The sequence below is a fragment of the Musa acuminata genome, chromosome BXJ3-4 (genome assembly GCF_036884655.1).
Source record: "Musa acuminata AAA Group cultivar baxijiao chromosome BXJ3-4, Cavendish_Baxijiao_AAA, whole genome shotgun sequence".
Taxonomy (NCBI): Eukaryota; Viridiplantae; Streptophyta; class Magnoliopsida; order Zingiberales; family Musaceae; genus Musa; species Musa acuminata.
The window spans coordinates 45705563-45718124 of record NC_088352.1 but is presented as its reverse complement, the minus strand read 5'-3'; the positions used below and the strand labels follow the sequence as shown (position 1 = coordinate 45718124).

At 40.6% G+C, this 12562-nt stretch overlaps 3 protein-coding genes and 1 non-coding gene across 5 annotated transcripts; 2 read left to right on the top strand and 2 right to left on the bottom strand.

Annotated features, from left to right (window-relative positions):
• The first annotated feature begins 242 nt into the window (after window positions 1–242).
• LOC135635350 (zinc finger CCCH domain-containing protein 56-like) lies at window positions 243–2888 on the top strand. The gene is made up of 2 exons (XM_065146365.1): window positions 243–1417; window positions 2087–2888. Exons 1-2 carry the CDS (start codon window positions 619–621, stop codon window positions 2365–2367), a joined length of 1080 nt encoding a protein of 359 aa, XP_065002437.1. The 5' UTR covers window positions 243–618; the 3' UTR covers window positions 2368–2888.
• A 765-nt stretch (window positions 2889–3653) lies between these two features.
• On the bottom strand, window positions 3654–3738 carry TRNAM-CAU (transfer RNA methionine (anticodon CAU)). The gene is given in 2 exon segments: window positions 3654–3689; window positions 3701–3738. It is a non-coding gene; the product is annotated as a tRNA-Met (tRNA).
• A 150-nt stretch (window positions 3739–3888) lies between these two features.
• LOC135636464 (transcriptional regulator SUPERMAN-like) lies at window positions 3889–4431 on the bottom strand. Its single transcript, XM_065148153.1, has one exon. It carries the CDS (start codon window positions 4429–4431, stop codon window positions 3889–3891), a length of 543 nt encoding a protein of 180 aa, XP_065004225.1.
• Window positions 4432–5676: 1245 nt separating this feature from the next.
• Window positions 5677–11940, top strand: LOC135581009 (AT-hook motif nuclear-localized protein 8-like). Of its 2 annotated transcripts, XR_010495750.1 has the most exons (7): window positions 5677–5830; window positions 6118–6631; window positions 7325–7377; window positions 9199–9330; window positions 11098–11259; window positions 11345–11741; window positions 11792–11940. XR_010495750.1 is itself a non-coding variant. In XM_065147222.1 (6 exons), the coding sequence occupies exons 2-6, from the start codon at window positions 6199–6201 to the stop codon at window positions 11621–11623; spliced, it is 1059 nt and encodes a 352-aa protein (XP_065003294.1). In that variant the 5' UTR covers window positions 5677–5830; window positions 6118–6198; the 3' UTR covers window positions 11624–11940. The 2 variants fall into 2 exon arrangements, 1 of the variants encoding a protein (XP_065003294.1); XM_065147222.1 differs by having other exon boundaries at window positions 11345–11940.
• The last annotated feature ends 622 nt before the right edge of the window (window positions 11941–12562 follow it).

The window sequence follows — 12562 nt, the reverse complement described above, 5'->3', positions numbered from 1 at the left end:
AACCCTTTTTTTTTTTTCGATACGCATAACTAACATCGAAGTAATAGTAATAGTTATAGTGTTTCTATAATTTATAGATTGAGGTGTTTTACCAGTAATTTGTATTATTGAGCCAATACATTTCTGATAATATTTTCTTAATTTATGTATTAATTTGATCTCCGTGGTTATTTGTCTAAAACACTGTTAGGCGTCAATATCTAATCAAGTTAAATAAACCTAAATGGCCCCTTTCCGGAGATACGCGCGTCCCGCCGTCCGTACACGCGCGCACCCCTCCGTGAGATCCGTCCTTTTGCTCTGTCGTTAGGGTTTCTGCGCCCCCGCTCTATCTTCTCCTCCCCACAGTTCTTGCTCGCCGTCATCGGTACCCAGTTGATTCTTTAGGGATTCTTCAATTCCGTCCCCTCGCTCCCGGAAATGGCGTCTTTGTGGGACTTCTGAAGAATCCCTCTCTCTGCCTTCGCCGACCTAGGCGTCTTTCTTATTTTTTTTCGGGAACCTCGCTCTTGGCCACGAACGGCTGCTTGTTCTTAGCTTGTGGATTCTTTCTTTCGACTACGGCGGTGGAAATTTGAGATCTTGGTCTCTCTTGTTTAGGTTCCGCGTGTATTTTAGATGGATTACGGTGGCGGAGCTGCGTATCCTAGCAGCAACGCCATCGCAATTGTTCCGGACGCGTCCGGCCCTCCCGGTCGCGATTCCTGGCCCCCGGCTGGAATCGACCAGCTTGTGTGGGCGACCGATGAGGATTACCGTGCTTGGAACGGAGACCTATCCGCTGATGCCGGATCCAACTCCGCCTACGACGGCCGCCAGTCTCAGTCCCGAGCCGGCAGTGAGCAGCCTCCGGGAAAGAGAGCTCGGAACTCCCAAGGGGATTCCCACGGTGGGAATCGGACCTCCAGCTCGAGAGCCATCGGCAAGATGTTCTTCAAGACGAAGCTCTGCTGCAAGTTCCGCGCGGGTACCTGCCCTTACATAACGAACTGTAATTTCGCTCACGGGATCGAGGAGCTCCGCAAGCCGCCGCCTAATTGGCAGGAGATCGTGGCGGCTCACGAGGAGGGCTCCGAGCTCAGAGACGAGCGTCAGATACCGACGGTGAGCTCTTCGATTGCGATCGGGGACTCCGAGAGATCTCATAAAGGAAGGCGTTGTAAGAAGTTCTACACGGAGGAGGGGTGCCCGTACGGGGATAGTTGCACATTCGTCCACGACGAGCAATCAAAGGCTCGGGAGAGCGTGGCGATCAGTCTGTCGCCCACAGTTGGGGGCGGTAGCGGCGGATACGGAGGAGGTGCAAATGGGTCACCTCAGAAGCCTTCGAATTGGAAGACGAGAATCTGTAACAAGTGGGAGATGACAGGGTATTGCCCGTTCGGCAGCAAGTGCCACTTTGCTCATGGTGCTGCAGGTATGACATCCAATCTTATTCCTTCCAATTCTTGGTGTGACAACCATAAGCTCAAATCTTGCTGTGCCATAAGAACAACGACAAGAAGATCTTCCTCGGATTGCTTTTAGTGCTTGAATTATAGATATGCATTTATTTACATTCTATCACTAGTTTTTGTGGCCACATACATATCTAGATAATATCTTCGAGCTAGGGCTCGCTGCAGTAACTCTGCAAAAGGATAATGCAAGTGATTCTTACTGATCTAATTTGTCGAGTGACACGCATTATTATTTGGAATGTCATTTAGATTAAACTAGGCTTGTGGCTGCCGAATTTCTTTAAGATCAAATACTGCCTGTGTCAATTTGATAGGCTGTGATGATTGATTGGCAATAAATTTCTGTAAAGCAGACCATGAATCCTGTAATTTGTTGCACATTTCATAAGGTTTATTGAGCAATGAACGTAGTTGATGAGTAAAATAGTGTATCCAATATGCATCCATGATTATATATCTACCAATCCAGCAACACATCGCATCCTTCTTCTACCTCCTTCTACTTTTCTTATTTATGTTCTCTTTTAATTTTATTTTTGTACGAATATTTGTGCACTATTTAACATGTAGAAATACGTACACTGCAGTATATTCTTCTCATTCATGAATAACTTTTGTGGCCTCAGAACTACACATATATGGGGGAGGGCTTACGGAGAATGAAGTAAGAGATGTGTCGTTGGCCACTTCAGATTCAAAGCAAGCTGGGACATTAACAAAAGCTCCGCTGGACACTTCTGTTGCTTCAAGCCTTCCAGGTCCTCTTTCAGATTTATATCATATGGGTGTTCCTTCGCAGAGGTCTGCTGGTGTGATACAGAGGCAGGTGCAGAGGTCAGTCGAGAAATGGAAGGGCCCGGACAAGATTAGTAAGATTTATGGTGACTGGATAGATGACATCGAGTAGATCCTTGCTCCTGCTGATACAATAATTAGCCAATTATCTCCATTTTAGCTATTGGTGCATGATAAACACTCAGTTTTCCGGTACGTGGAGTACTTGAGGCAGCTGGTGAGATGCGACAGAAGAGATTGCTTAGCAAATGTCTTGCTGGTTTTCGAGATTGCAATCTAAGAAAATACTGTGCCTCACAAGAAAATTTGCCAAGACTGCATGGTTTTTTTTTTTACTCCAACCAGACTCTGCATCAAACAGTATTGGCATTTGATCAAATTAAGTGAATGATGATACTTGAATCTGATTTTTAGAGGCAACTTGCTTATCCTCTTCGATTGTCTCTTGGTTTACAGTTGGGTTCCAAAAATGAGTGGAACATTGCTAGCCAGACATATGAAAGGTCTGCGACTGGTTGTAGGAATGTTTATGGGGTTTTATTGTATTTTGTAAATATTGTATTCATCAGTTTTGTGCCCTTTGCGGGTCTTTTCTGTTCACTTAAATGTATTAGTGATGTTTCTCTCGGTTGATGAACTGAGTGTACTGTGTTACAGCATATCCTGCTACTCCCGTGGTTTTGTTTCCCTTCATTATCTTTTTTTGGGTTTTTTTTCCCCAAAGATGTCTCAATTTTCTTTTTATTTGTTACTTTTTTATCTAATACCTTAAATGCCTCTTCGTTCTGATGTCTCTGTTCCGCCATGTCGTGGGTCATCACGGTCGCCCACCCCCATCGTGATGCTTGCATTAATCTTTGTTTCGCCACGACGATGATCTTTGTGATCTCCCTTCCTTGATCTCTCTGGTTGTCTTTGTTTCCGTCTTCAGCGACGGTCATCACAATTCAACTTCGTATCTCGTTCCTTTTGAGGAGTCACGAAATGGGTCAAGGATAAGAGTGGTCGGGGGGGGGGGGGGGGGTGTGAGGTAGGGGTGCATTGGAATAGAAACGATAACGAAGGAGTAGTTACGATATTAAAGATTTATTATATATTAAAAAACCATCAAAATTAAAAAAATATTTTTAAATAAAGTTTGACTTCATCTCACATATCGATGTGATGTGCTTAAAAAAAAAGAAAAAATAATAAATAATTATTATATGACTGGAAAGAGCTTTTGTGTAAATTTTTTATACGATTTTTCTGTGTAATTTACATTTAAATTTGTATGTTTCAAATTAAGTCATTCTTCCAAATAATTAATACTACTACTACCTGCTAATTACATCAACCATTGTCTAAGGATTTAGAGAGATAGAGAGAGAGCGAACAAAAAAGGAATAAAAACTTAATTGGGGTGAGAGAGGCTCGAACTCTCGACCTCAGGATAACCCAAATGCTATGAGACCTACGCGCTAACCAACTGCGCCACCACCCCATGTGTCAAAGGTTTAATCATTTATCTAAATATACTAAAACTTAATTCACATGTTGCTGACCATGTACGTATGTCTAACACACAAGCAGACTGCATATATAGAACATAAGACTAACTTGTTGATGGAAATATATTCTCCCTAACTTCAGATCATCTTCCAAGTCGAAGCTCCAAATCCAGCTCTTCCACCACCAGCCCCTCGTCGCCTCCTTCCTTGCTCGTACCACAGGAGGCGGCTGATCCATTCCGATGATAAGGCGTACCAGACACGAACGCTGAAGAAGAACCCATGGACGGCACAAAGACCTCGCCGGTACCTGCACCGATGGAGTAGACCAGGAATACGCCTCCACCAACGGCAGAAAATTCCGGTGGTGCCGGCGGCGGCGGCGGCGGAAATGCTGCACTTGCATGAGCTGAGGACCAGGAGGTGCATGACTGCCGGAGCCTGGCACGTTCGCGGCGGTGAACATTCATATGGCCGCCCAGTGCCTGAGCGGATCTGAACACGCGACGGCAGAACGTGCACGCGTACGAGCGCGGCGGCCATGTCGTGCCCACGAGACCACTGGTGTCCTCCGCGACGGCCCGTACTCCCCATGACTCGCCCTCGGCACTGCTGCATCTCCTACCTCTCCAGTTCACCCTGCCAGGGTTTGATGGTTGCTCAAACGTACACAGTCCAGCTTCCATGATTCTTACTCTAAGCAGGAGACGGTGCGAGGTGCAATGAGCATACAAACAACTGCCTTAAATACCAACAAGACACATCGAAAGCTACAGCATGGAGTGCATCACCAGCCATGGCAGCTGCTCTACACGAGTGGAATATCCTCTGCATCAGTCCAAGCCGACTGCATCGCCTTCAACGACGCCAGTGCATGCTTCGTTAGCTCCATCCCACCCTACTGTCACTGTAAGCCAAAAAAGAAAGCTCATCGATGACGAAGACGACGCAATCTAATGGGAACCATCTCAAGCAACTCCATCACCGCCGCTGTTCTCATTCAGCGCATTGCTCGTATCGTTGTCTACCAAACCGAAGACAACGATGATAAGATACCAACCAGCCTGCAACTTTGACCACTCGACATGATGGTAGGGTTGACAAAGCTACTAAGTTGGCGATCGAATAAGCCATATAAATGCATGAATTATAGAGAAACCTCACGAGAAATCATCATCTTTGGCATGCTTGTTTGATGAATACAATATTACGTAGCACATGCGACGCATGAGACCGACCTATGCATGACATGAATATAAAATTACAAACTATAATTAATGTGTGGGGGAAAAGAAAAAGAAAATTAACTTTATCTTAATTAAAAGGAAAAAAATGATTGGGAATAATCGTGTGGCGAGTCAAAGGTCAAGATTGCAGTCTTAAGGACCACTCAAATTGGCAGGTGACATATTGTAAGATGCAGTGACCTGCCAAAGTTTGTACATCCCACATTTAAAACTCCAATTTGAATGAGCGGGCAATTTGAATTTGAAGGGGAATTGAATCCAGTCAAGATTTTTCTATTATTATTTTTCCATAATTAAATGCCTCAATGCATCATAGTGTCTCGTGTCATTTTCATTTAAAGAAATTTGACATGCATATATACATCATTCGAAAAATAAAGAGGAAATAATAAAAATTCAGTCACAGATAAACGCACAGAATACTTTTTTATCGCGTCAGAGTACAGTAAAAGACTTGTTTTGGTATTAAAAGAAATATGTGGAATAAATAAATATATATATATATATAATCTAAAAATTAGAGAGCTTACGACACAGAATTGTAGGCAATAAATAATTAGAGAAAAAAAGCATAAAAAGATGTAATAAGTCATCCTCGGTTTGCGAGCTAAAGCTGAAACTTATTTTTAGAATTTCTTTTTTTATTTCTTTGCTGGGAAAAAGTATTTATTCCCATTTACCCCATTTTGTAGTTTCCCCCTTTGATTTAGTTGGTGGCGGTGCGGAGAGGGTTCGGCCGCGGCTATATCTGCGAGAAGGGAAGGCGATTTCTTTCGGGTTCGAAGGCATTCTTCGGCTTGGTTTGGTTTGTGGCAGTCTATTATTGATCTGATCTGAGGTATGTCTCGCTTCTGCTGCTCCCCTTTACTCGGATCATTGTGCCATTGTATCTTCGCGGATTGGGGCCCAAAAACGTCTCTTTTTTTTTGCCTTTGGGTGGAAGAATGTCGCCTGTTTTTACCATCGTGAAATGTGGGCTCAGTGGGATGATTTTCTCTCTGAAAGTTGCGATTTTTAGAGAGCGTGCGTGAAATTTCTTGACGTCCTCACTCGCACGTTTTCTTGTTGAAATTCGTTGTTTAGGTTTAATTTACTTGGATAACTGCGAGTCTGGTTCGGTGATAGGGTTTTTGTCGATTTGGTGACGGAAAATCTAGCTGAAGTGCATCGGAGGACGCTCGGGATTTGGTGTTAGGGTTTTGCGAAATGGACGCTAGAGAGCCTCCGAGAGTGAGCTCGTCGCAGCCTCCCAGTGTAGTGGTGGGTTCCGGCTCTTTTGGAGCCGGGGCGACCAACAGTCCGATGGTGGCGCCAAATTCTGCTGGGATGATGCAGGAGGGCATGCGACTTTCGTTCAACCCCATGCCTTCAGCTGTGACGAAGACGGTGGATATGACTGCTTCTCTGTACCAAGGTGATGGTTTCTCTGGAATGAGGCCAGGTGGCATATTTAACGTGGGCGAGCCAGTGAAGAAGAAGAGAGGAAGACCAAGAAAATATGGACCAGATGGTAGCATGGCTTTGGCCTTAACTCCGCCGTCTTCAGCTTCTGGGTACTCTAATAATCCAGCTGATCCAGCAGCTAAGCGTCGAGGCCGCCCTCCTGGTTCGGGCAAGAAGCAACAACTTGATGCGTTGGGTAATTATTGTGCCCCTCTTTTTCAAATTAGGATGAATTAGTCATTATGTGTTGCTGTCTATATACAGTTGCTTTATCTATGGTCTTGAACTCCAGACAAGTGATTATGAGGTAGACTTCCCTGGCTTCAGATATGGTTTAACTTGTTGCATCTATTTCGGTACATATCTACAATAATATACAAATCCTTAATTATTTTTGTATATTTAGCAAATTCCAGTTAGTCCAATTGTCCAAATATTTCTCCAACATCACTTACTTCTATCATGCATCTGTGGCTCTTAAATTTAATTCTAAATTGTAACATTTGAGTTTAAATTTGAGCCAGGATCAGTATTTTCTGTGTCGTGTATGATATTTTCTTGTACATTCTTTTTTGTTATCATCCCTTAGGTATTTATAAATTCAGTTATTATCTGTCTACTAATATAGTTTGCATAAGTTATTTATGCAGATTAGTTTCAGTGTCAAATCTCTTCATAAGCAAGGTCATTTGAAGGCCTTCAGTCTAGCTACATGGTTTGAGTTTAGTCAAATTGCATTGCTTGAGTGTCTAACTTGTTTTACCTTTTTTTCGTTTGCTTCTGTTGTCTAAATATTGAATCTTATTCAGTTTTTTTTCAAAATTTTAGCATTTTTTGTTCTTCAGGATTATTTGTCTCTTATCTAACCTCACTATTCATGGTTACCCAGGTGCACCAGGGATCGGCTTTACCCCTCATGTTATTACTGTTAAAGTTGGAGAGGCAAGTAGTTGCACCTGGAATATTGTGCTTTCTTATTTGTTTACTGTTCAAATGTAGCTAATTCTGAGAATTAGAAACCTTAATCTTGCTTTTTCTCGGTGTCAATGAAATTGCTATTCCAATTTCATGTTTCTTTAATTTTGTAGCCAATATATGGACAAGTAAATTGCATTGTCATATTTTTTCTTGATATTTATCCTCTTCTGCACTAAAAAAAGGGTATTCGAATTTCATGTTTCCTTAATTTTGTAGACAATATACAAACAAATAAATTGCATTGTCATATATTTTCTTAATATTTATCCTCTTCTGCACTAAAAAAAGGGTAGTGTAAGCAATTTCTAATTTTTATCAGTTATCTTTTGTGTCATCTGAATCTTGTAGTGTTAGTTATAGATCATGCAAATTTGACCTAGGCTTATATCTTTACCTTTGCCAAATTCAAATTACTATATCTGATGCAAAATATGCCTATATTTCTTTTTCGCTTACAGTCTATATGTGACTGATCTGGAAGTTCACCCAAAAATAAAAGAAGCTGCAAAAAGAAAAAAAAAAAGGGACTTTAGATGGATTTTTTAGAAAGGATTCACACAAGCTTGATGATTGACCTCTGAAAACAGAGGAACTCTTATTTGTATCTCATTCATCTGCTCTAGGTATTTTCAACTTAACATTTTAGGATTTAACCCTGTAGATGGTTTGCTATAATCAACATGGTTCCTCAATTACTTTTTTGGGTAACTGGCCTTGTGTTTCTTGAGTGTGCAAACAGATTGTTGAATTGAGAAGTTGTCACCCACTCTATTGGTTCAAGCAATTATGGTGACCAATTTTAAATAATAACTTTTATGAAAGAATGCTTGTTTGATAGCTTGTATGTCTTTAGGTCAATATCATTTGCTTGTTATTTTATTGAAATGCATGTCCAATCCTACTTTTGTTTATAGTGCTTTCTATAACATTTTGACCTAATGTATTTGGACGCTTGATGGTTTCTATGAGATAGAGGCACTTTAGAATAGGTAAAGCTTTTTCTTTTGACCAGTATGTTTCGTGGCATCTTTCTACTTTTTGCTGACAAAATTATCACTCACTGGGCCCATCATTTTTTGACTCCATATATGAGGAATACTTTTGATATACCATTCTACATAATTCATTTGTTAATGGTTTTTGGGTAAGATATATTATATATAAGCTTGTCCATACAACTTCTGACCTTCTGCTCTTTATAACCGAAATTAATGCATCCACTCTGTAGATTTGGACTTTCAGATAGAGAAAACAATACAACTTGGAGGTTGAGAGAGTTCCTTTAACGGGATTTGTTAGCATCTTTATGCAGTATTACAAAGATTAACCTGGGTAATTGCTAAACTAAAGCTTGAAGATGAATCCTTTAAATTTTTTTTTTGAAGCAATTATTCAAGTTCATTACTTTTAGGGGAAACTCAGAGCTGAGGACAAATGAAGAAATATAATGTCATATGCCTGGCTCATTCATCTGTCATGGACTAGCATATGTGTACCTGTGCATATTCCAAGGCATGTTCTTGACCAGCATAGGTCACTCTCAGTGTATATCAGTTCATGCTATATGTAGTGAATGACCAATAGACACCTGAGCACAAAGCATCTTGTATGGAGTTAAGGATGATAATTTTGTAGGATGCGTCCTCTGAGACATAATGTGTTTTGCATTGTTTGCAGAGCAACTTGATCATCTTTAACTGTTTCACACAAAAGAATTGATGGGGCTATTGAAAATTTTTAAGTTAATTGACAATAATCAAATGAGGTCATTTTTTGCAATGGCAGGATATAGCTTCAAAAATAATGGCCTTTTCACAGCAAGGACCTCGGACAGTCTGTATTCTGTCAGCAAATGGTGCTGTCTCTGATGTAACACTTCGGCAGCCAGCAATTTCTGGTGGAACTGTAACTTATGAGGTTTGAATGAAAGCTATTAATAAAATACTACCTAGATTTTTTCTTGTAAAGGATTCAACATTTAAATTTAGAAATTACATGCACTGTTAATCGTTTGTATATTTTGCTAGTGGGTAAAGCTTTTGTATTTGTAGATATGTCGATATGTATTTTATATCGACCAAGAAGATGTCATGATGGAAATGCAAATCGCCAAAGACAAAATGATATAGCTGGACAAAATTGTTCTGTTTTGTTGTTTCCCATTTGATAGCACATGATGAATTCTTGATGTTGTGGAATTTCTGTAGCAGTCATTTCATTCTATTGCAATTGTGAAAATCAAACTTAGGAATTTCTAATTTCCTCTGTTGTCAATAGGGCTGTAGCCCCTGTGTTTTCTGCATTATGAATACAAATTTATAACAATCTTTTGTAAATGCAATCAATATTCAATTTCTACAAGTCTTTTGATTCAATATCTATAGAGTCGAGCTAGATTTGTTCCTTTGTTTTACTGTAAACAGTCTCGTAGTTTAATAACTTGTGGTGCTTGGAATTTTCTTCTGGAAAAGTCTTTGACAAATGGTGATTGTTGAATCAGTCTTATTAATCCTTACCAGTTACTAGTCTCAGATACAGTTCTTTAGACCTTTCAGTTATTATATTTCAAGCCTTGAATTCTGCACTTTGGACTCTTGTGAGTATCTTGTATTTAATCATATGATGTTGTCTGGATTCAGAAGAAAAGGGTCACAAAATGTTTAATTGATAGACACTTGGGTTAAGGTAGTCATAGGTGGACCCCCCTAAGCAATAAGTCTCCAGGGTCCTAGGGTGGACCACTTGATGATCTGATATATTTTTGTCACTGGCATACCATAGGGTCTAATAAATCTTCATATGTTGTTCAGCAAATTAAAATGGTTTATCATGGTAGAATAAACATTGAACATACTTTCATGGGTTTGTAAAACTTGTGCCTAAGGACATTGTGTTGCCAGCTGTTTGTGGCCATAAGTTCTCTGTCAACTTAGCTGGAGTACTACCTTATGCATCCATCTGGGGTCATTAGATTGGCTCAGGTTTAGTATTGGTTATGGAATCTAGATTCCTAATTAGGTTGTTATTGAGGATATAAAGTTGAGATTTATACATTAGTCAATTTGGTTAGAATTGGCCTAGTTCGTGACTGATTGGGTTGTTGGGTTTGGCTGGATCGGTTCATGGTCATTCTATTGTGATCAATTCAAACAATTTTCCAGGAAATTGAGAGCTTTTGTATAAGACCAGAATCTGCTTGCAGTAGAAACCAGTTTTCAGGGATCGGGGATTTACCTATCCTAAAATCATCTTGTGGTTCAGCAATATGTATCGGCAAAGGTCCAATGTTTTCCTTTTTGGTTGGATAATATGATCTTTTTCTTTTTTTCAAGAAATACAGCTCCCGTGGATGGAGAGATGAAAAAGAAGAATTTTCAATCCCTTGTACAAGGAAGATAAAAAATAACAATATTGTTTATATTGCTGAAGCCATCTCATCCAAGAGTGGCAAATGCAAACTGTACACTAAGACAATTTGCCCTTTTGATAAGGAACATCTCTATTCAATGTCAACATGCAATATTTTGCCTAAGTACTGTTACTATAGCTTGACAGCATTAGGTGATAAAAGCACTGCTCTACTTGTGAATATTGCATAAAGGTTAATGCTTGAAATCTTGGTATGTTATCTATATATCTATAGCCATGACTGATGGCATATGTACGGGGATATTTTTTTTGTAGGGACGCTTTGAGATTATCTCTTTATCAGGTTCTTTCCTACTCACAGAAGATGGTAGCACTCGTAGCAGAAGTGGTGGCCTGAGTGTCGCACTAGCAGGATCTGATGGCCGCATTCTTGGCGGTGGGGTTGCTGGAATGCTTGTGGCAGCAACACCTGTGCAGGTAAATTCAAACCTCTCCTTTGCATACCATAGTTGTCCCTCTCAAATCACTTGTCTGAGATAGTGAAGATTCACTTCAATTCCAGGTTGTGGTTGGGAGCTTCATTGCAGAAGGCAAAAAGCCAAAGCCAGAGCCATTGAGGTGGGAACCCTCATCAGCCCCACCACAGATGCCTGGCTTTGGAGCAGCAGTAACAGCCAGCCCACCATCTGAAGGGACATCAAGTGAATCTTCTGAGGATCCTGGGAGCCCCATAAATCAGAGCGTCGGCACCTGCAACAACTCTGGTCAGCATGTTCAACCTGCATATCCACCTGTCAGCTGGTCGCACTCTGCAAATCTAAATGGCATGAATCTGACATGAAAGTGATGCATAATTAACAAAGTCATGTTGTATGTGTTACTATTATGTATTTGTTTGAAGGAGAAAGCACCGAGAGTTGGATCACTGTAATGTTAGTTGCCTCGAATTACTACCGTACCTTTTGAGTTGGATCACTGTAATGTTAGTTGCCTCGAATTACTACCGTACCTTTTTAAGTGTGCCTCTTAGGGACATTTTGAGGTACGTCACAGATGGTTCTGACGATCCCAGGTTTATGTCGTTAGATCACTCCTGGTCTGAATCATTTGTTTGTCTACTACTTTGAATCTCTATTTATTTTGTTTACTAAGAATTTATCTTATCGTCTTCCATTTACAGTGGTGCTCTCTGATATAGGTTGATCGACTGTTTTTTGGTTCCAGTCTGCCTGATACTTTGGCACCTCTACCACTTTGCATCCATCCACAGGCAGATGTTGAAGAAGTATTTGCAGGATCTCTACTATATCAATTATTTTGATTCTTTTACTCTGTATAGGCTCATTCGGTAAACAGGGTAGACTCTGTTTTTGGTGGAAACAATCTGCTCCACCATTTTACATTGAGTTCTAACATATACATGAACATTGAATGCTTTCAGTGTGTTGTCTCAGCCAGTGCTCATGAGAGATTACTATAGTGCTTGAAACAAATGGCCAGTATGTGATGCTTGATTCCTTCAACTCAGTGAGCAGCTGCTGTATGTACAAGAAAAGGAAATGTGAACCATATCGTCCAGCATTGACTTGGTATGATGCTTGACTTGTGAGATTGAGTCTAGAAAGATTCTGTCGAATCTTGAGATTGCCTGACCTGTGGCTGGCCTTCAAATTGCACAAGCTTAGTCTAAACCTTAGGAATGTCTCCTTCGCGACCTTATCGCAGTTTTCTCGACTGTGTAGATTACGTCTTGACCATCGGGATATCTCCTTGAAGACCT